This window comes from Erpetoichthys calabaricus, chromosome 3 (genome assembly GCF_900747795.2).
Source record: "Erpetoichthys calabaricus chromosome 3, fErpCal1.3, whole genome shotgun sequence".
In the NCBI taxonomy this organism is placed as follows: domain Eukaryota; kingdom Metazoa; phylum Chordata; class Cladistia; order Polypteriformes; family Polypteridae; genus Erpetoichthys; species Erpetoichthys calabaricus.
In genome coordinates this window covers 226,274,501-226,297,514 of record NC_041396.2, presented here as the reverse complement: position 1 = coordinate 226,297,514, position 23,014 = coordinate 226,274,501, and the positions used below count along the sequence as shown (strand labels likewise).

General features: G+C 37.0%; 1 protein-coding gene across 1 annotated transcript in view; it reads left to right on the top strand.

Moving 5' to 3' along the window:
- Nucleotides 1-23,014, top strand: part of snap91a (synaptosome associated protein 91a) — a 246,091-nt gene that overhangs the window by 209,000 nt on the left and 14,077 nt on the right. The window contains 5 exon segments of the mRNA XM_051924737.1: nucleotides 5,281-5,364; nucleotides 6,134-6,274; nucleotides 14,490-14,642; nucleotides 17,317-17,344; nucleotides 21,196-21,298. Coding sequence (XP_051780697.1) covers nucleotides 5,281-5,364; nucleotides 6,134-6,274; nucleotides 14,490-14,642; nucleotides 17,317-17,344; nucleotides 21,196-21,298 — 509 coding nt within the window.

The window sequence follows — 23,014 nt, the reverse complement described above, 5'->3', positions numbered from 1 at the left end:
ATGACGCAGCTAAAGTTTGGACAAGATATTACTACCCTGTCAGCCAGATCCCTGAGAAGTGACTAAAGGTAGCTGATATAAACTGATTTTAGTGATATGCAGCCTTGGCCCTCTTAAATGGGAACTAAAATACAGTCTATCCGTCATAAATCATGTCACGTCAACACATATTTATTATTATGCATACGAGTTGTCATTTAGCTTGTTGGGCTAGATTTCTCTGCTTGGTCAAGGATGTCATTATTTCCCAGTTTCTCTAAAATGTTGCTTAAGGGTCAGAGTTACCATAAATACAGTATATGCAAGCTTTCTAATCAAGTTTTCTTTTATAAATTATGGCATTTGCGTGGGAAATTCCCTACTCACATTTCAAGCCTCTTTTTGTGCGCATGCAAACTTTATAAATGAGGCCCCAGGCCCCTACCTAAATGAAATGTTAGTGAAGTTTCTGGATTAAAAATATATGGCTGGAGTAACCCTTCAAAAAGGAAAACCTTTCCAGAATTTGCAGTGATTAGATATAAATAGCTGATCAAACTAAAGCTAAAGAAATCATGCTGTAATTTGTGTTACACACCTAAACCAATTATTGGCCAGGGCAAGAAGTTAATACTTGCATTTTTAACAATATAATAAAGATTGAAAGACAATATCTTTTTCATTCTTAAATACAATTTTTAATTAAATCTGATATTTTAACATAAACTGAAAATTCCTTTGAAAGTTAATAAATTGTATAAAAAGCAAGTAATATTTTTCCTTAAAATATTTGTTTTATAATTTTGTATTTACTGCATTATTAAGGAACCATCAGATTTAATGTTTTAATATACTGTATATTTTTTCAAAAATGAACATTTGTAAAATTTTATTACACAACTACAACTGTTGGTATTACTAGTACTGCCATTAAAACATTTAATAGTCTCACTTGTGAGTTGTGCTTTGCATTTCTCACTGCATTTTAACTTTCTTTTAATGATTCTTCATAATTTCTTATGTACTGAATTCAAAATTTAGTTATAAAAGCCTACTCCATAGGTATCTCTATTTATGTTTCATAAATTGAGCCTAGTAAGACATGCCCAAGAGAAGTCATAGTTACAGCATTTTCTTAAACATTTTCAAAAGCATTGCTGAGCTTTAATCCTTTCAGCTCTGTGTTTTATAAAGGTTACCATTAGCTGCCATCTGACATGTCTGATGTTTCACTCCTCAGAATAACTAAAGTATGATCTCTCTGAGGAATGTTTCAATTTGCTGCAAAATGACATTTGGCTAAGGTGAAGGGCGGGTGGCATACATGTTAAATAATAAAGCTGTATTCTTGTACATGATGTTCTTACATTTCATTAATAGATATAAAAAAATTCAAAGAAGGAGCAAAATGTGGATGAACTGACAGTTGAGATTATCTAAATTTAAGGCTTTCAAGGTACTGTTTAAAGTAGTTTTTATAAACCTAATAAAAATTATATAATTTTCATAACAAGCTCCCTGAAAGCCTTAGATTGTTTTATACTGTATTATATATGAAAAGTATTAACCTCATGTCTGATTGTCTCTGTGATTACACATTTTCTCAGTAATAAAAACACCACCGATTAAGACCTCTTTCCTGAATTAGTCTGGAACAGATAACCTGTAATTTCAAAGTAAAATATGGAGCAGTGGTCAATTTTTATTGGAGGGACTGTTTTATTAAAATCTGTCCAAGAGGAAGAAAGAAAATTTTCCATTTAATTTGTAATGAGAAGTCAAGCAAAATGACACCTTTTATCTCATTACATCCATAATGGCTAACATGATACAACACCCTAGTACTAAATTTAATTTGTATTAATATACAATAGGGCGGCACGGTGGCGCAGTGGTAGCACTGCTGCCTCGCAGTTAGGAGACCCAGGTTCGCTTCCCGGGTCCTCCCTGCGTGGAGTTTGCATGTTCTCCCCGTGTCTGCGTGGGTTTCCTCCGGGCGCTCCGGTTTCCTCCCACAGTCCAAAGACATGCAGGTTAGGTGGATTGGCAATTCTAAATTGGCCCTAGTGTGTGCTTGGTGTGTGGGTATGTTTGTGTGTGTCCTGCGGTGGGTTGGCACCCTGCCTGGGATTGGTTCCTGCCTTGTGCCCTGTGTTGGCTGGGATTGGCTCCAGCAGACCCCTGTGACCCTGTGTTCGGATTCAGCGGGTTGGAAAATGGATGGATGGATGGATGAATATACAATAACTAGTTGTATGACCAGAGAGAATAACACATGCATAAAAAAATAAAAATGTTCTCAGCTGTATTGTGTTCAAATATTGTGTTATTTTATATATTTTGAGCCTTATAGATCAACTATAAACACTGAGTAAGCTCTACTATTAATCATAACAAATATGTGTGTATGGTTCCAATAAATGGTCTGTTTTTCTCCAGAATTTGCAGGTTGCTGGAGTTAGTGAATTAGAATATAAATGTTTTAAATATGTTCAGTTAGATTAGTAGTAGAACCCAGTTCCCTTATACCCATCATTCAGCCTTTTTGGCAAAATGATCTCCTTACAGCTCCTTGACTTTCATGACCCTCATCAGCACCAACATTCAAATATCCAATTCAAATTAGTACACAAGCTTTACCTGAACCCAACAACACAATTCCCTTCTGAATCTTTCTGCTCTCAATGTCAAACTTGTGCTCTGAGAACCTTGCTGTCTTAGAAATGCCCCACTGTTGCTGCCCTTTGGTCTAATGTGGCTATGTTTTGTATTCTGTCTTTTCTAAGGACATACAGTGCATTCCGGAAAGTATTCACAGCGCATCACTTTTTCCACATTTTGTTATGTTACAGCCTTATTCCAAAATGGATTAAATTAATTTTTTTCCTCCGAATTCTACACACAACACCCCATAATGACAACGTGAAAAAAGTTTACTTGAGGTTTTTGCAAATTTATTAAAAATAAACAAACTGAGAAATCACATGTACATAAGTATTCACAGTGTTTGCTCAATACTTTGTCGATGCACCTTTGGCAGCAATTACAGCCTCAAGTCTTTTTGAATATGATGCCATAAGCTTGGCACACCTATCCTTGGCCAGTTTCGCCCATTCCTCTTTGCAGCACCTCTCAAGCTCCATCAGGTTGGATGGGAAGCATCAGTGCACAGCCATTTTAAGATCTCTCCAGAGATGTTCAATTGGATTCAAGTCTGGGCTCTGGCTGGGCCACTCAAGGACATTCACAAAGTTGTCCTGAAGCCACTCCTTTGATATCTTGGCTGTGTGCTTAGGGTCGTTGTCCTACTGAAAGATGAACCGTCAACCCACTCTGAGGTCAAGAGCGCTCTGGAGCAGGTTTTCATCCAGGATGTCTCTGTACATTGCTGCAGTCATCTTTCCCTTTATCCTGACTAGTCTCCCAGTCCCTGCTGCTGATAAACATCCCCACAACATGATGCTGCCACCACCATGCTTCACTGTAGGGATGGTATTGGCCTGGTGATGAGCGGTGCCTGGTTTCCTCCAAACGTGACGCCTGGCATTCACACCAAAGAGTTCAATCTTTGTCTCATCAGACCAGAGAATTTTCTTTCTCAATGTCTGAGAGTCCTTCAGGTGCCTTTTGTCAAACTCCAGGAGGGCTGTCATGTGCCTTTTACTAAGGAGTGGCTTCCGTCTGGCCACTCTACCATACAGGCCTGATTGGTGGATTGCTGCAGAGATGGTTGTCCTTCTGGAAGGTTTTCCTCTCTCCACAGAGGACCTCTGGAGCTCTGACAGAGTGACCATCGGGTTCTTGGTCACCTCCCTGACTAAGGCCCTTCTCCCCCGATCGCTGAGTTTAGATGGCTGGTCAGCTCTAGGAAGAGTCCTGGTGGTTTCAGACTTCTTCCACTTACGGATGATGGAGGCCACTGTGCTCATTGGGACCTTCAAAGCAGCAGAAATTTTTCTGTAACCTTACCCAGATTTGTTCCTTCATGACAATCCTGTCTCGGAGGTCTACAGACAATTCCTTTGACTTCATGCTTGGTTTGTGCTCTGACATGAACTGTCAACTGTGGGACCTTATATAGACAGGTGTGTGCCTTTCCAAATAATGTCCAATCAACTGAATTTACCACAGGTGGACTCCAATTAAGCTGCAGAAACATCTCAAGGATGATCAGGTGAAACAGGATGCACCTGAGCTCAATTTTGAGCTTCATGACAAAGGCTGTGAATACTTATGTACATGTGCTTTCTCAGTTTTTTTATTTTTAATAAATTTGCAAAAATCTCAAGTAAACTTTTTTCACATTGTCATTATATGGGGTGTTGTGTGTAGAATTCTGAGGAAAAAAATGAATTTAATCCATTTTGGAATAAGGCTGTAACATAACAAAATGTGGAAAAAGTGATGCGCTGTGAATACTTTCCGGATGCACTGTACGTCTATAACTGTATCTTACATATTTTCATTACTAAACTTTATCTGCCTGTTTTTCAATTATATGCAACAAAAGCTACAGTATTTGTACTTGGGGCAATCGATCATCCCTGGTCTCCTGTCGGAAATCACCAGATTCTCATACTGTTAATACTTAAATGGCATCTTTCCTCAGTCTTTCCCTCTAAGAGCTCTCAGCTGCTGGGGTTAATCGAGCATCTTTAACGAATATTGGCAAATGGCATCAATTGGCAGATATAGTACAGCATCAAATATCCTTTCATCCAGGTTAATAAGTGATCTTGTTTCCCATGGGATATGGGGTCTCCTGGGTCAGTGTTGCCTTTTCTCTTCTTTTCAGTCATCATGGGTATATCTTGGAGAAACAGGGCTTTTTATAAATCACAGCTGAGAACTAAACAAGATAAAAGTCATATATTCATACAATATGCAATAAAAGTGAACATGGCTGCTCATTTTACGAAAATGGCATCTGCATTGTTTCAGCACTGCTTTAAACATTGTGAGTCAAAACATCTCATGAAGTTCACATCATAAGCTGGAAGAGATCCAATCTCAGTTTGATGTTGAAATGCAATGATTTGAAAAATCTAACCTTACTAAAAGTTGAACTTAAACTTGAACTTGACATTGGATACCTTCAAAACCTTGGTAAAATGAGATGTGAGCTACCAGCTGCAATAGTAACATTTAATGTGTGGCATTTTGCACTGTGGCTAATGAATGCAACTGATAATTCCTGCTTGGTTTTATGGATTTGTTTGTTTAACATTTTACTAGTGGAAAGTGGAAACCTGATTTGAATCCTTGTTTGCCCTCATGCTTCATTTGTGGATGACCTGACAGATGCTTTTGGTGGCTCTGGAGCTGAGCCTCAACCCACCACTCAGGCTGCACCAAGTTCAACTGCGTCCGCTGACCTGCTGTCTGGTAATTCTTCCTGCATGTTTATCATAATTGTATTGACTGCTTAGCCTTTATTTGGGTCCTGTGGTGAATTAAGTGTTTCTGAACACAAGTACACCATCTTTATTCAGCACAGATTTTATTCTTTTGCATAAACCTTGTCCCTCAAGATGTTTCATGTTTCATTTGCGTTTATCCATAAAATGTACCGTTTTAAATATTTTATATACCTTATTTTCATATTTGCTCAATTACACATCTAATATGGCATATAAAACTGATATAACTGAACTGAACGTAATTTCATGCTAAAGCAGGGAGAACATGCTAACTCCACCTGAAATTAAACCCAGGTCCAACAGGATGAAGGCAGCATAGCTAATACTCTTCTGCCTTTGCCTCATTCAATTACCCTTTATTTGGTATTGTATCTTTTATGACGTTCCTGTCTTTTATTTTTACAGCCTCGGTACTAATGGTATAGTCTTGCAGTGGCAGTAGAAATGTTTAAGTTAAACAGTTTTCTCATAGTTGAGCTGGAGCAGCTTGACTGAACATGAGAACTTACTATTTCAAGCCCCTGCTCCTTATTTGTTAGGTCACAATGCCTCTTTTGATAAATGAATGTTCTAACTACTGTGTGTCGTTTTGAAAGAAGTAGCTTAATCAAATTCAGTGCTGTGTTTAAATTTCCAGTGGCATTATGCTGCTGCATCACTTGCTCTCAGCCACACTAGACACACTATTTTAGGAAGCCAGAGGTCTGATTTTTTTTTTTTTTTTTTAAACAAAGGTTTAGGAGGTGCCTTTATTGCTCCAAGTCCTGCTCCTGGGGCGCCAGCTCCTGTTCCCAACAACCTAATGCAGCCTAACTTTGATGCAGCCTTTGGATCTACACCGGTGGCACCTACAAACAACTCTTTTGATTCTTCAGGTAAGACAAAACAATAAAATGCACAGAATGTGGAGCATGTCAATCACCAGTAGTCACAGGCTGGTCCCAGAAAATCTACATCTGCAGATTCTAGTTTAGCTTCATGACTGCATGTGCATTGGTGGCAAAGCTCTTATTTTGCCTTTTTAAGAGTCCGGGGCTGACAGCTAGACAGACCATGGTAATGAGAAAAGCGCTATATAAATGTAATGAGGAGTTATTGTTATAATGGTAAAGCACTACTTAGTTTTTAAATCAGTCCATTTAAGCATGTGATTTTGTTTTGCCCCTTGACACCCAGGGTAGTGCTTTACAAATTCCGACTTTCCCTCTCTTACTGTACATGTTATGCTCCATCACTGTCAATCACTTTTAAAGAGGATCTTATCGTAAATGTGTTCTATGGCTTCTTGTGCCCAATTTCTCTCATGTACCATATTGTACTGTAAGGATTCCAGTTGAATTTTTGGGAATTTTATTTGCAATTAAAAGACTTTCTTTAGTGCTTACCTGCTTATTTCCACATTGTACAAATTTTTTATTTTTTATGCATATACTTGTAGCTCATGTTATTACAGTAATGCAAAAATATTTTTCTTACTCAAAAATGCTAAATGTAATATCTATATACATTTAAATTTATATTTGACACTTTTTCCTCAGTCATTTTAAACAATTTTATTTTTTTTATTTTATGGTATGTAGATTATGTAATCAATAAAATTAAATATTGCAAGTCGGTTATTTATCTGTAGGCTCATTGCACACATGTAGGAAATTCATATACAGTATAGAGAGATAGATACAGTGCATCCGGAAAGTATTCACAGCGCATCACTTTTTCCACATTTTGTTATGTTACAGCCTTATTCCAAAATGGATTCAATTAATTTTTTTCCTCAGAATTCTACACACAACACCCCATAATGACAATGTGAAAAAAGTTTAGAAGTAGCTTAATCCCCCCCTCAAGTAAACTTTTTTCACGTTGTCATTATGGGGTGTTGTGTGTAGAATTCTGAGGAAAAAAATGAATTTAATCCATTTTGGAATAATGCTGTAACATAACAAAATGTGGAAAAAGTGATGCACTGTGAATACTTTCCGGATGCACTGTAGATAGATAAATAGATAGAATTTTAGTTGTCCCCAGGGAACTTGTATCTTTTTACAGAAGCTCTTTAAATAGTTTGATACACACACACATACATACACACACACTATGGTCTAAACACACATCAGAGTGACTAAAAAGGGAGAAAACTTATGAGCTGGCTGTCACAGTGAGGCATTATCCAGGCTTATTGCTGTTGGTATTAAGGAGCCCCAGTAGCTTTTCTTGGAACGCTTCTGCTGAAAAATTTGTTGTCTGAATGTCCTCAGTGTTAGTGTGTCAGAGAGAGAATATACAGCGTTGTTCATAATGACACTCAATTTTGTTTCAACTCTCTCCTCTGCTACTACCTCCAGGGTGTCCTGAGTGTGTCATTTAACTGAGTCTGCCCTTTTAATTAGCTTGCTGATTCAGTGGGCTGCTCTTGAAGTGATGTTACCAGACCATCACACCACAATGTTGAAAATTGCATTGACTATCGCAGAGTTATAGAAGATCTGAAGGATGTCCATCCATCCATCCATTGTCTCCCGCTTATCCGAGGTCGGGGTCGCGGGGGCAGCAGCTTGAGCAGAGATGCCCAGACTTCCCTCTCCCCGGCCACTTCTTCTAGCTCTTCTGGGAGAATCCCAAGGCGTTCCCAGGCCAGTCGAGAGACATAGTCCCTCCAACGTGTCCTGGGTCTTCCCTGGGGCCTCCTCCCGGTTGGACGTGCCCGGAACACCTCACCAGGGAGGCGTCCAGGAGGCATCCTGATCAGATGCCCAAGCCACCTCATCTGACTCCTCTCGATGCGGAGGAGCAGCGGCTCTACTCTGAGCCCCTCCCGGATGACTGAGCTTCTCACCCTATCTTTAAGGGAAAGCTCAGACACCCTGCGGAGGAAACTCGTTCTTTCGGTCACTACCCATAGTTCATGACCATAGGTGAGGGTAGGAACATAGATCGACTGGTAAATTGAGAGCTTCGCCTTGCCGAGATACTTGAACTCCTCCACTTGAGGCAGGATCTCGCTACCAACCCTGAGAGGGCACTCCACCCTTTTCCGGCTGAGGACCATGGTCTCGGATTTGGAGGTGCTGATTCTCATCCCAGCCGCTTCACACTCGGCTGCGAACCAATCCAGAGAGAGCTGAAGATCACGGCCTGATGAAGCAAACAGGACAACATCATCTGCAAAAAGCAGTGACCCAATCCTGAGCCCACCAAACCGGACCCCCTCAACGCCCTGGCTGCGCCTAGAAATTCTGTCCATAAAAGTTATCTGAAGGATGTAACTTCCCATATTAAAGGAATGCAGTCTCCTAAGAAAAAGACCTTGCTCTCCCCTTTCTTACACAGTTTCCTGTGTTACAAGACCAGTCCAACCTGTCATTATTATGAACCCCCAAGTACTTGTAGGAGTGCACCTCCTACTTCTACAACCAATCCCTGAACAGTGACTGGATATTGAGGCTGTTTGGTGCAGCAAAAGTCAGTAACCAGTTCCTTTGTCTTGCTGATATAAGATGAACACAATTTTCTTTGCACCAAGAAACAAAGTCCTCCTACTGACTCCTGTACTCTGTCTCATCTCCTTTATCAATACACCCCATAAGTGCAGAATTATCTGAGAATTTCTGCAAGTGACATAACCTGGTGTCCTATTTACAGTCTAATCCATATTACTAAACGAGAATGGTAAACCGTATATGGACGCAGGGACCTGCCCGTGGACGCAGGAGACATAGTGCGCAGGCGCCACACAAAGCCTCCACCCCCCGGCCAAGAGCAAAACGGGAGAGACTACGAACCGTCTGACATGCCGCAAGCAGGATAAAGCGAGGTCAGAAATAAGACAGAGTAGGAAACAAAGTAAAACATCATAAAGAGGTTAAAGAACGGGGCCACACACATGGAGAGCAGGTTACAGATGATGAAAACTAGAATGCAACAGCTTCAAAAAAACCTAGGCGCAAAACACGTGCACAGCGAGAGACAGAATATAAAGGCGGAAACAACGACAGTTAAACGTCCACACCACACAGCGGAGGCAGACCCGGAAGGTGCAGGCGCCTACATCACGCGTCGGAAGGCGTGGGAAAGTACGAAAGGCAAAGGCGCCTACACAGCATGGTGAAACCCGACATAATACGGAAGGCACAGACGTTGCCGCCATATTGTGAGTGGCACTACTGCTGAGTAAAGTTAGGAATAATGTGCTTCTTGGTGTGCCACACAAACCCCCCCACAGACTACGGAGTCCATGGAGACTACGAATGACATAACCACACAAACAACAGGAGTCAGCGCCCAACCCCAGTGTAAAACGGGACAGAATACGGAGTTGAGAAAGATTCACAAATCAAACCCGACATAATACGCCACCCCAGAGTAAAACGGGACAGACTACGGAGTCCAGAAAGGGTCACAAATCAATTAGAGTACGGAAAGCGCCAGACAGTACGCAAACACACTACACATGCATGATCCACGCACCTCTAATAACCCGCAAGCAAAAACACAATATAGTACAGAAACCCCACAAATACGGACTCCACAACATATTTGAATCACATTACAGTGATACAATCACACAAACAGCAGGAGTCAGCGCCCCACCCCAGAGTAGAACGGGACAGAGTACAGAGTCGAGAAAGGTTCACAAATCAAACCCGACATGATACGCCACCCCAAAGTAAAACGGGACAGACTACAGAGTCCAGAAAGGGTCACAAATCAATTGGAGTACGGAAAGCGCCAGACAGTACGCAAACACACTACACATGCATGATCCATGCACCTCTAATAACCCACAAGCAAAAACACGATATACTACAGAAACCACACAAATACGGACTCCACAACATATTTGAATCACATTACAGTGATACAATATTAACAGTGCAACCACACAAGACACAGGCACAACACCTGATGGGCAATAAGAATAAACGAACACTCCGTATTAAAGGTTCATCATCCTCACACGTGAAGACTATATAGCATAACTTAATCATCACATTACAGTCATACATTTTTAACAATTCAACCACAGAAAACCCTACGTATTAACAGTAAGTGCAATCCATTATCCATATTACTAATGCTAAACAAGGAAGAACTAATGTAGTTGCGCTCACGCCTCCAAAACAATAGACCAGATACCACTGTTAACGCGATGGGCTATATTATGTCCAAAGAATATTGATGTTGATCACATAAATAACCAAGTCATTGCATTACTTCCTGGAGAAAGCCGCCCCTTTCTAAGTACTGACAAAATTGATTCTGAAGACGACATTGAACATCTTAATTTCCCTTTACAATATCTGAACACTATTAACCCAGCCGGATTGCCACAACACAATCTTAACCTTAAAATCGGAACAATTGTCATGCTATAAAAAACCTTAATACTAACAGGGTTTATGCAACGGTACACGTTTAGTCATCAACACCATGACAAACAATGTTATTGAAGCAAAAATACTTACAGGATCACATACTGACAATACTGTTTTAATTCCTAGAATTCACCTTACAAGTTCTGCCCTTGAATTGCCATTTACACTTGGACGACGCCAATTTCCCAGTAAACCTGCATTTGCCATGACAATCAACAAATCCCAAGCACAGACCATGGACAAAGTTGGCATATACCTCTCTGAGCGCGTATTTGGACATGGACAACTTTATGTAGCCTTCTCATGAGTTCGGCGTTCATCTGACATTAAAGTTAAAGTTATAAATACTCCAATACCAAGGAAAAATCATTCAAGGACAACAAACCATCTTTACTACAATATTGTATATAAAGAGATATTCCAATAAATCTTTGTGATTTGCCATACAATGCGTTCTTTACTTCCTATCCACCGTCTGAAACTGCGGAGGCAAAACAGGTACAGGTTTAAACCGAACGAGCTCAACTGACGGATATACGCCTACAGCGCGCGTCTCAAACCGCAGAAGCAGGGCAAGCACGGGTTCAAAACAATGCAAGCTCCTACAACGCGCGTCTGAAACTACGGCTGACCAGCGGGCACGGGTTCAAAAACGCCGGGGGTAGGCGAGCGAAGCCCCCTTTGTGTGGACAGAGTAAAGAGAAAAGGAGTACTTCAGTGTTGCTCACGTCCATATCAGAGACACATTCCTTGAGTCTCACAAACTGCATTCTGTCTCACAGATAGTCTGTTATCCAGGACACAATAGGCTCATCCACCAGCAAATCTCTGAGCTTACCCTGTAGCAGGGATGGCTGGATATATCACAAAGAAACAAATATGTCTAATAATATGTAACTATATGTAGGATTGCTAAACAAACACATTTATTTTTGGTAGATGCATCATTGATCACATACAGGAGACCTTAATGTCTTCTAAGGCAGCTTACCTACAGTATTTTGGAGTCCCCACTCCTATGCCCCTTAATACATTCGATTATTATTTTGTTATTCTGGTACTTTCATCCAAATGGCTCTTCAACTTCATGGTTACCCATGCCCACTCTTATTGGTGAGCAGAGTGAAATTCTAAGCAGAGAAAATTTTTTGCCTAGCCACCAGAACTGATAAAACTTACATTTACAGTTAAGCTTTCAGTTTAGACAAAAAAATGTAAATGTGCAACATACTTTGAGTTTCCACAGTAAGCCTTTCTGTGATTTAAGGAAAGCTGAAAACTATTTGTCCATTAAAATACTTTCCACATGTATTTGTTTTTAAATATAAGCACCTGATTTGGTGTGGTCTGGAGGAGAGGTTCTCTTGGCTCCAGTTCAGCTCATATGTTTACCTTGGCACAAGCTCAGAGCATGAACACAAAATGATGGAAAGTTTTAAGAGTTTTCATCAGTAAAATCTACAAGGTTCCATTTCATGCTATATGTGTTCCCAAAATTAAATACAGGTAACATGATTTATATACTTAGAAATACAGAGTATGGAATGTATTTTATATATAAATAATGTAGTATGTTGATTACTTTTTTCTTTAATGCTGTATGATAGGCGCATAGTGGCGGTAAACTATTTCACTTTGTATTTTGTTTTTCTTTGTCATAACTGAAGTGCATACACCCATATTTCTCTTAGATTTTAATGACCATGTCTTTAAGTCCATAAGTAAAACCTGGCTACGTGAGAAAGATGACATACAGATAATGAAGAGCACTAATAGTCACAAATACATTCAATATTTTTTTCCTCTAACTTTTTCTTGCACCTTATTAATGAAATTCAGGTTCTAATTTTCTGTAGCACTGAGGAATAGACATGGCACAAATATATAAGGTACAGCATAAAAAACTGCCCCACTGAAAATTCTAACAATATGTATTTATAATAGGAAAGCATATACTCAAATGTATTTGTTGGGAGTCTATGTAGTATGATATAATGTTACAAGACTTGCAAAAAACAATTCTGTGCTGTATATATTATATAAGACTTGAAAATCTTGTTGTTGCAAATATACTGTAATACTAAATCCTCTGCCAAAAGGGAATAGTTGATGTGCATAAAGTACAACCTAAAAATTATTTTTAAGACAAAATTGTGAACGATTATTTCTTCAATCACAAACACTGTGGTTTCATCATGTGTTCAATTTCAGTCATAATGAATATTACAATGCCAAATTCTTTCTACTTGAGCACTGCCCTCTGCTGGATTCTTTTTACATTCTCCAGGTTTCTGCAATTCTTACTCTTAAAGCAAAAACTAAATCAAGATAAAACGGGTTTCTTTATATGGACACCACCATAGTTTACTAAATTTCATACAGAATTTAATTGAGATTTATTAAGAGAACAGGTAAATGTTGTTTATATTCTGCACTTAAATCCAGTTTTCTTTCAGTAACAGTTTCAATACATGTTTATTTGGAGGTGATTCTATCATGCCTAACAATGCATGAGAAATAATTTGTAATACAGTATATAGCAGAACTTTCCTCTTTCTGAGCCTTCGTGTGTATGCATGCACTTACTGCTTTTTCATGCCAGATTTTTACTAATTTGCTCACTTTGTAAGAAGCTAGATCTTTGATGTGAACTGCTTACAGCTGAATCCTTTCACACTGCTGTCTCTTTCTTCATTCTCACTGTCTCTTTTTCTGCTGGGTCATTGCTTGCTTCAATTGTGTTATTGGTGAGTCTTTGCTTTTTCCCAAGCTTATTTCCAACTGTCTGATGCAGGCTGTTCTTTTTCATTGCAAAAATTGCTCAGGCACCTTACAAATTGTAAAAACTACAAATAAACAGTGTATTTAAATGATTTATGCATTTTTGAGCAGAGAAAAAATCTCCATAAATTGTTTTAATTTTACCTTTGGTGTGTTTAAATAACACCTTATGAAAAGAAAAGTGTATTTTTCCAAGGCTTCCTCTTTAGATTTTGTGTATTTATGTTGGTTTTACCCAAAATCTTTTGGAATGGTATAGAAAGTTGTAGTTGTTACTGAAAAAGAATGCCTAAGCCAATATGAGATTATTTTGTTCCTTATTGTGTAGGCAGCACTTTTGTATTGAAGGACAACATGGTGGCACAGTGAAAATAATAGCAGAGTTAAAGCACTTAACTAAATACCACTTTGACAGACATGCAGGAAGGTTTATTAATTATGATTTTATATATGCAACATACTGTATTTGTGTATTTAAGGACACAAATGTAAAGTATAAAACTAGTTTCACATTTACTGTAATTTGATGCTGGTATGCATTTTGAAACAAGTTTACTTTCGTACAAGTGGTAAAAATGCTCAAATGAAAATTATTAGAATGTTTCTGAAAATAGTGCCAGACCGTTCAAGTGAAATTTCTAATGACTTTATTTTATTAGTTTATATTAAATTCAGGTATTTTTGGATAGACCTTTTAGGATGATGTGTTTCATCAGTCAATCAAAATGAATTGTCAGAAGAATGCAGTTATAGACAGTGTAGCTTTTGGTTTGTGTTTTTTCCTTAATGACAGTAAAGCAAATTTTTCTATGTGTTCTGCAGCAATCAATCAAAATTCATTATCAGAAGAATACAATTACATATAGTGTAGCTTTTGGTTTGTGCTTTTTCCTGAACGATAGTAAAGCTAATTTTTTTATGATTCTGCCTTAAGTTTTTGGTGGATTAGGAGATCTACTTATGCCTACAATGACACCACAAACACCGGGATCTCCTGCAACGGGGCTTGGTGGAATGGGATTGCCTCCTCCATCTAGTAAGGTCTTGGGTGGTGACCTGGATTCATCTTTGGCTAATATTGTAGGAAGTAAGTAGTTATTCTCTTTTTTATTTATTTGATTGGTTGATAGCTAAAAAGAACAATTATCAATTATTTTTGACTATACTGTAACTAAATTACTAACAATTAAACACAGATTAAGAGTTTAAATTATTTAACAAATTGCACTTTGCTGTCAAAAAATATTCCTCGAGACATATTGTAGTGTAACTTGACTGCATTATTATAGAGACTTGTCTTATATAATCTAGGTCCTTAAAGTATTTTAGTGAGTAGCTTTACCCAAAAAAACTACATGAAATCATATGTTCCTAATTAACACTTACATAACTTGTCATATGATAAAAAAGGCAATCTGGCTGATTCACTACTCAACTGATTCAAAAAGAGGCAGTGACAATGTTTAATGAATAGGATCAGGGAATGAGACATAGTCAAAACGTTTACCTGAAGTCGTTACCAAAAATCTAACATGATCTGTCATTAAGTTTAAAACGATAATCAAAAATCAAAGACATTAATGCAAAACTAAGTTTATTAATCAGGTAAAGTTTTAGTCGTAAAGAATCACATACCAAAGCTGTTTTTATCCTACTCTTGGATTCTGCAGAGATGGCATATGATGACCTTTATACTGTCGCTTCAATGACGTAATGCTCTGTGCATTCCCATGTTTTTCTAGAGTAAGACTGCTGAGGCAATGGGCCAATGCAATCACTCCAGAATGGATGTGCTCAAAAAAAAATAACGTGGCAATGCAGAATTACGGTATCATGAGTGAAGATATATTTATTTATTTATTTCAAAGAATTTTTCCCATGGTTGAGTTACATTTTCCATGAATCTAGCATTCTAGGTGTATGTTTTACTTTCATTTTGTGGTTACATTAAGTATTTTAAATTATTTGTTTGTTATTTATTGTTTTTACTACAATGCCATCTTGGTCTAGCATTCTAGGTGTATGTTTTACTTTCATTTTGTGGTTACATTAAGTATTTTAAATTATTTGTTTGTTATTTATTGTTTTTACTACAATGCCATCTTGGTTTCTGATAGCCTCTGTTGTTTTGTGGTTATTCGGACATAAATATGTGTTGCTAGAGGCGCACACCAGAGGTTGCACACTTATGACATCATTATTCGCCATGGTATTTAAACTCCTCTTCAGGAAGTTCAATCGTTTGACTTTTAAAAAAAAGAAGATTATGGGAAAATTCTAAATCTTTACAAGTCTCTCTGGTTTTCGTTCTTGCGTACCTTTGTATTTTGTCTTTGCGTATTAGGCTTAGACACTTGGCTATAACTCTTTGCTTTGTTTTTTTATGTCACACTCCATCATTCTGTTCCCAGTTTTTTCCTCCTTTATCTCCCTGGCAGCATTACAAGAAGTACAAGAATTAACTGTAAAATTTTACATGCCAGACACAAAATTTTACATTCTAGGCAAAGCAAATTCCAAAATCAAATTCCTTAGATTAAGAAAATAAAATTCCAAAATCTAATTCTTTAGATTAAAAAATACAAACTCCAAGTATAAAAGTTTAACAAACTCCACAGGGAAAGCAAATAAAGAAAGAAAAATGCAACTCATTACATCAACACAGTAATACAATGCTTAAGGAAACAGAAAGTATATCTGCTCATTCCAGGTTAAGCAGGTATGCAATCCTTATACAGTCAAACTGGAAGCTGAATCTGGATTTGGATATGGCAGGGATACACATGTTGCTCTTGTACCATCCTATTCAGAGAATCCATTCATTCTGAAATGTATTAATTGTGACTTAAGTTTGTGTCAAAAATTGTAAAATCGCAGTCCCCAATGTCTACTTACCAGAACTGGAAGAATGCTACAGAACATTGAAATATTGCAAAATAAGTGTGTGTATTCATATAAGTAAGGCATTCAAGGAAGGGAATCAACATGGCGAGAACACAAAGCAATACGGTCATCAGTTTTGAACCGCTTACTTATAGGATGGTTTGCGGATCTATGGATTTTCAAGGTGGCCCTAAGAACCATTGTTCACTGAGACCTGTCTTAAAAAGGCCAGAACTGCAAGCTAACATCTGTTACAGTTTAGAATGGCAGTGAATGGCACATTCAAAACAATGAATTTGAACAAGATCTTTAAATGAAGAGGTAAATAATAGCCTCAAGACTCATTTTAGACAAGTAAGCTAAATATTCTCGAATGCTGTGTAAGACATTTATTCATATGTGTTTTACTAATAGGCAGTGAGTGTGGAAACTTCGATATTTGTCCATCTGTTTTTTTTTCTTGAGTTTGTTTTTTCAATATGCTTTATTGCAGTCAGCTTCATCATCTATATCACCAAGAATGTTGAAGACTTGTGTATTTCTTCCAGACTGAGATAATAATAAAAATAATAATGCATTACATTTATATAGCGCTTTTCTCAGTACTCAATGTGCTATCCACACAGGGAGGAACTAGGAAGCGAACCCACAATCTTCCACAGTCTCCTTACTGCAAAGCAGCAGCAACTACCACTGCACAACCTGTGAGGAGATAAACAGAAAGCAATGTTATTTAAAAAATGTTTTGTTGACTAGTGCCCTCTCCATGTTTAGAGTTAAGTTTCATACCCTGATTTGAATAAAATGGGTTTATAACAAATGCCTAAATGGGCAATGAATTCTATAATTCATATTATTTATTTATTTTTTTAATTCAGACCTTGGAATAGCCGGACAACAAAAGAAGTAAGTATTGTGATACTGTTTTTCTTTATTTCATATGCTCAATTGTAGTGATTAGTGTGGAATGGCCTTACATTTTTCTTTTTTATTAAGGTAAAATGTTTTTCCCCCCATTGCTTTATTTTTCCAACTTGTTATATGAATGATATGATATATGAAAATTGGTGTAGAACATTCCCACTTTCATATCTTGGGAACTCAATTTGATATAGGCATTTAAAGAGCACCAGTCTCAAATGAAGATGTTATGAATCATTCAACAGAAATAAAATCAGAATATATATATTTATCCAGAGCGGAAAATGTATATTAATGTGGCATTTAGATCATTAATTCATGCTAATAAAGGCAGAGAGAATAAACAAAGCACAAGCATACGACAATATGATTTGAAAACATGAAAGCTGGTTTGGCCAGAGCCATACACTATAAGATTGCATGTAGCATTAATATATTATAAAAATGTACTATGTAAACAATAGTGATATTAAAATACATAGATTTTACAGTTTGGTGCTTTTGTTTGTTAATTACAGTCATTACAAATCTGAATAAGGGAAGTTGATTAATAAAAAGAAAGTAAGTTGATTAATATAATGACTGTTTTATGAGGCACCATGTACTTGAAAGCTTATCCTTTTTGACAGAATTATAAAGGGCAGGACTCCTTTTCCCAAAACACACTTCTTATTTTTTTAGAACAAAGGGAACTGGTTAGTAATACCATGTCAGGGAAGCTTCATCTGTCACTGCCAGCATATGATAGTATTTGTGAATTCCTAGAGGTATATTATTGTATTAAAGAGCCTCTACTGACATGCAGGGGCACTGTAAACTGCCTATGCTCATTTAACATGGAGCCATAATGTAATAGGTGAGCAATTTTTATTTACTGTAAAATTAGAAATAGAATTGTCAGTCTAAAAACATTTTATTTTTAACCTTAATTTTCCTTCCATTATGAGTTATATTTTTAAAAATTGACAAAGGGACAATAACAAAAACAGTTTAAACTACTGTGACAGGGTCCATGCAGCTTGCCAAAACATAAATGCTGTACTAATAGATTATGAGACACCTTTAGAACACTTCATCCCATATGAAAGGTTTGGGTTTGAATTAACTAAATTCATAGTTGCAAAGGTACAAGATTTGGAGAAATAACCCTTACCATGCCATATTTTTACTTTTTTTCTGTTATCCGAAAAATGTAATGATAGTGATTGGTTTTTGTACTTTTATATCTCCATGAAACATTGGATTTGTCAGGTTTGATGCTCTGTGTTTCCCTTATGATTTTATTCTGCTTAAAATGTGTCACTTTGCAAGGACCTGTTCTAGTTAACACTTGTTTCACTTGTCTTTCAGGGTGTTATTTAAATTATCCTTTTCTTTTTAACAGTAATGATTTTAAGGATTGCATTACAGTGAAACAGTTAACAAAATATACAGCTATATATCTTATTCAAGTCAGATCAGACAGCACCTTTCCCACCTACACAGAGCAGAGAAATTAATGTTAGGATATTCACAAAAAGTTAATATGAAGTAATTTCTGAAAAATTCTGAAATATCCAAAATGTTAGGTGTCCTTATGGGGACAAATAGTACTTCCTGGATCTTAAAAGAGCAGCAATATTTAGCTCATATTTTAGGCCATCTAATATTGGAGACCCTAATGAATATGCACATTTGTTAGGTAGGCATGTCTAGTGTTCATATGTCAAAATTTAGAACCTCATATATCTGTGAACTAATACTTGTTAGGATAATCATTGCAAAAACCTTGTATACTGTTGAACCTTTTCTTAAATGATTTCCTTGGTTCAGTTTTCTTACACAATCTGCAGAGCGGGTTGACTACCTCAGGCCATCGGATTACTGCCAGTCGATAAGTTCACATTGCATTGATGCCCTCATCCAGGGATTCCATCAGCTGCTTTGATTTCATTCCAAATTTGACACTAAAATTAGTAGACAATTAGTTGGAAACAATGACAGTTTTTTGTTTTTTTTTAATCCATGTAGTTTTTCCACAAGCCTCAGCAACTGTTTGCTTATGACCTTGACATCTTCAGACTATACTTGTTGAGCTGGAGGTATATGTTACTTTCAGTCAACATTTGACACATACAAATGTGTGTTCCATTACTTCATTAACTCAGAATTCTAACAGTAGTGCAGTTGCCAGAAATTTTCATACTTGGCTGACATGTCTGGTAATAATTGGCAGTTGCAAAGTATATGAAAGATAATCATCTGTCACTAACATGTTGACTCATTTAATATCCAATCCATTCCTGTCAAAAAATGAAACACCTGAAATATGATTTTCCTCACTGTGTGTTTATACACAGTGCTGGTGCTAGATTATTTTATGCCCTAGGCCAAGTTTATAAGTACATCAAACCGACTGTTCGGTAGCTAACCTGTGCGGCTAGGTCCCCCAAACCCCCTCCCTCCCACCCAAATTTATTAGGATGGTGCGCCCTGGACAAATGCCTAAATTACCTTAATCGTTGCGCTGGCCCTGTCTATACAAGGGAATCACTCCTTGCATTTTATAATATGACTATCATAAAATCGCATTAGATAGATAGATAGATAGATAGATAGATAGATAGATAGATAGATAGATAGATAGATAGATAGATAGATAGATAGATAGATAGATAGATAGATAGATAGATAGATACTTTATTAATCCCAATGGAATTAAAACACTGTTGCTATTTTACTCTTCTAAGGCAAGTGACGTTGCTTCCACAGTTTTACAGTCATTTTAACAAAGTTTCAAAAACATTGCTTGAGAGGATTTTGGTTTTTCTAATAACTGATGTGCCAAAGTTGATTCCCTGCTATGACAGAACTTCTGATTATTTTTCCATCTGTAATTACATCTTTTGTTGCTTCATTCAAGCATGTGCTGCTTCATAGCCTCACCATCAGTGAAAGGCTTCTTCTTTATGTATACAGTATATCCAAACATAAGCAGTGCTTCAAATTTGTTTTTCAGTAATTGTTATCTTTATTTAGTGCATGGCATCCACACAACAAGGCTTCAAAAGGACAAATGTTTAATGTACAATTGTAGGATTGACTTAACTGGGCTAATCTAAAAAATGTATCCTGCTTAAAAACCAGCAAACAGATTCAACCAAGGGAAGCAATTGTTTTTGGGTCTTGTCCCTTATATATGTCTTGTGTGTTACTTTTGTTTAGTTGATAACAGTATTCTAAAGGAAGCTGACTTAATGTGAAAACTGATAGAATACTTTTGACTCCACACTCTCCCAGTTTAACAGCAAATGGTTGTCTACACTTGAAAACACATCTCTGTAACTATACCCCAACTATTGAAAAAAAGCATGAACCTGAGGTTTAAAGTCAAGCATTTTAATAATGTGTATAGTGAGAAGCTGAATCTAATCTGTGCCATGCACATTATTTTACTCTGAATTCCCTGAGATAGGCAGAGCATGCAAACAAGCAGTTACTTATTATGCTTCTATGCAGTTACATATTTATGTTTTTTCCAACTGTTTTTTTAACACAAAATGAGTGCCTACAATCACTGCTGTATCATAAGACAGGGATATCCATTATAATATGCAATCTATGATGAGAATGTGGTAGAATTTATTTTTCATGCAACAATTTTTATTTTTGTCCTACTGAGAGAACACTACCTTTCTCTCTCCGCATCAACTCCAGCAAAAAACAAAATAGCCGTTGACAATGATAGTAATGTTCATATCCTTACCTGGTAGGCACAGAACTGAAATATCAATATTAACCATCATATATTAAAGTAATCTTGTCAAAGCACTAAAGTTTTATATAATTCCTTTCAGGGATCTTCAATGGAATGCCTGGTGAAAAAAAGGCTGACCAGGAGGTGCAAACTGGCAACCAAGGGTGGCACCAGCCACGTGGGGGGCACCAGGGGCTCAAATGGTACATAAGTATGGCATATTCTTTACATTTCTTGAAAATGATTCTTTCTGTCCATGTCTATCAATCAAGATGGGCATAGGGTTCTGTTTTATGTCTGGACTCTTTTGCACTTTGCATTAAGTAATCATGTAAGGATATGTGTAGCCATATTTACCATTTTAATTTAGTAATGCACCGTGTTTAGAAAATAAAAATCTGAAATCATTTATGATTAAGCACATTGATGTAGATTTATTGGTAGACAATGGACCTTTTTTAATGGACAAAGAAGTACATGTTCAGTTATAGATAAATAAAAAGGCCTTGCAGAAAGGAGTGCAAAAAATGAGTTGTAGAAATTATATAAAAGAGTGAAATGGCATAATAAAATGTTACCCATTAAGTCAAGAGTAAAAAAATGTACATTTTGATCAAACAGTACAGTGTGATGATATTACAACAAAATGGTAAAAAACCCTCCATGTTCATATATCAGTTAGTGCAGCTTATAGTCAGGACACCACTTGATAAGACCATAGTAGTCCTCGAAACAGAGTAAATACTAAAACAAAGGTAGTAAACAATTCATCAGGGCATACAGGGTGGAGTGATGAATTGCACTGGTATCCTGGACAGGTTGCCATTTCCAAATCCCTTCATCTGCCATAGAAGAGATCCTACTCCACTGGGCCCTTGAGCAAGGCCCTTATCATTGGCTCTCCTAGTGGTGCTGTACAAATGGCTGACAGCTGGGCTCTGAACCCCCAAAGGTCCATGCAAAAGGACAACTACATTGGGGTTAATAAAAGTATATCAAATCAAAAAAATCAAATTAATATAAAGTTTTAGGCACAGGTAGCAAAGCACTTGCTAATTATATATTTACACACACTAACAAGTTAATTAAACACCAGACCTACTTATATAAAAGTACTTCCAAATCAAAAAAAAACATTGTTTTAGCAACATTAGATGATTACTGTAACAAATTATATTGTAATTATGAATATATAAGCTTCCATATTTCCCATTTTAACAGTTTGGTTGAAGTTACACAAATTATTTGCAAACATACTGAAAAACCAGCAGTATCCAGGTGTCAAAGTCATGGATTTTGAAGTAACGTCGTCTTATTGGCCAGACATTCTAAGTTGCTATAAAACAGATACATCTTATACCACTGAATTGGGAGGTACTACTGACATGCAATAGTCACCATTTTTTAACTTAATTTAAACTTATTGAAATCCATTTCACAGATTTAAAAAGTACATTCCTGAGGCAGGGTCACTATTCACAAAATACCACTTATATCTTGTTGGGGAATTTAATCGATCAGCAATTAATTAGCTGAAATCAGTTAACTTCAGTTTTTCAGGCTTTACTTCTTTTAAATCTTTTAAATGTATTCAATCTCTTTTTGCCCTCATTAAAATCCAACTCAGCAATACAACTGTGAAATAAGTGACATTAGAATAATCTAGATGACAATTGTACCATTAAGCTCAACAAAACTCGCCATTCCTATCCACTTAATTATTCTAAAAAAAATCAAGTCAAGTCCTTCTGTCTGTCACACTACTTGGTAGCTTATTCCACATTTCTATGGTTCTGTTTATAAAGAAAAACTTCCAAATGTTCATGCAAAATTTACCCTTAACAAGTTTCCAGCTGTGTCCCCATGTTTTTGATGAAATCATTTTAAAGTAACAGTCTTGATCTACTGTGCTAATTCCC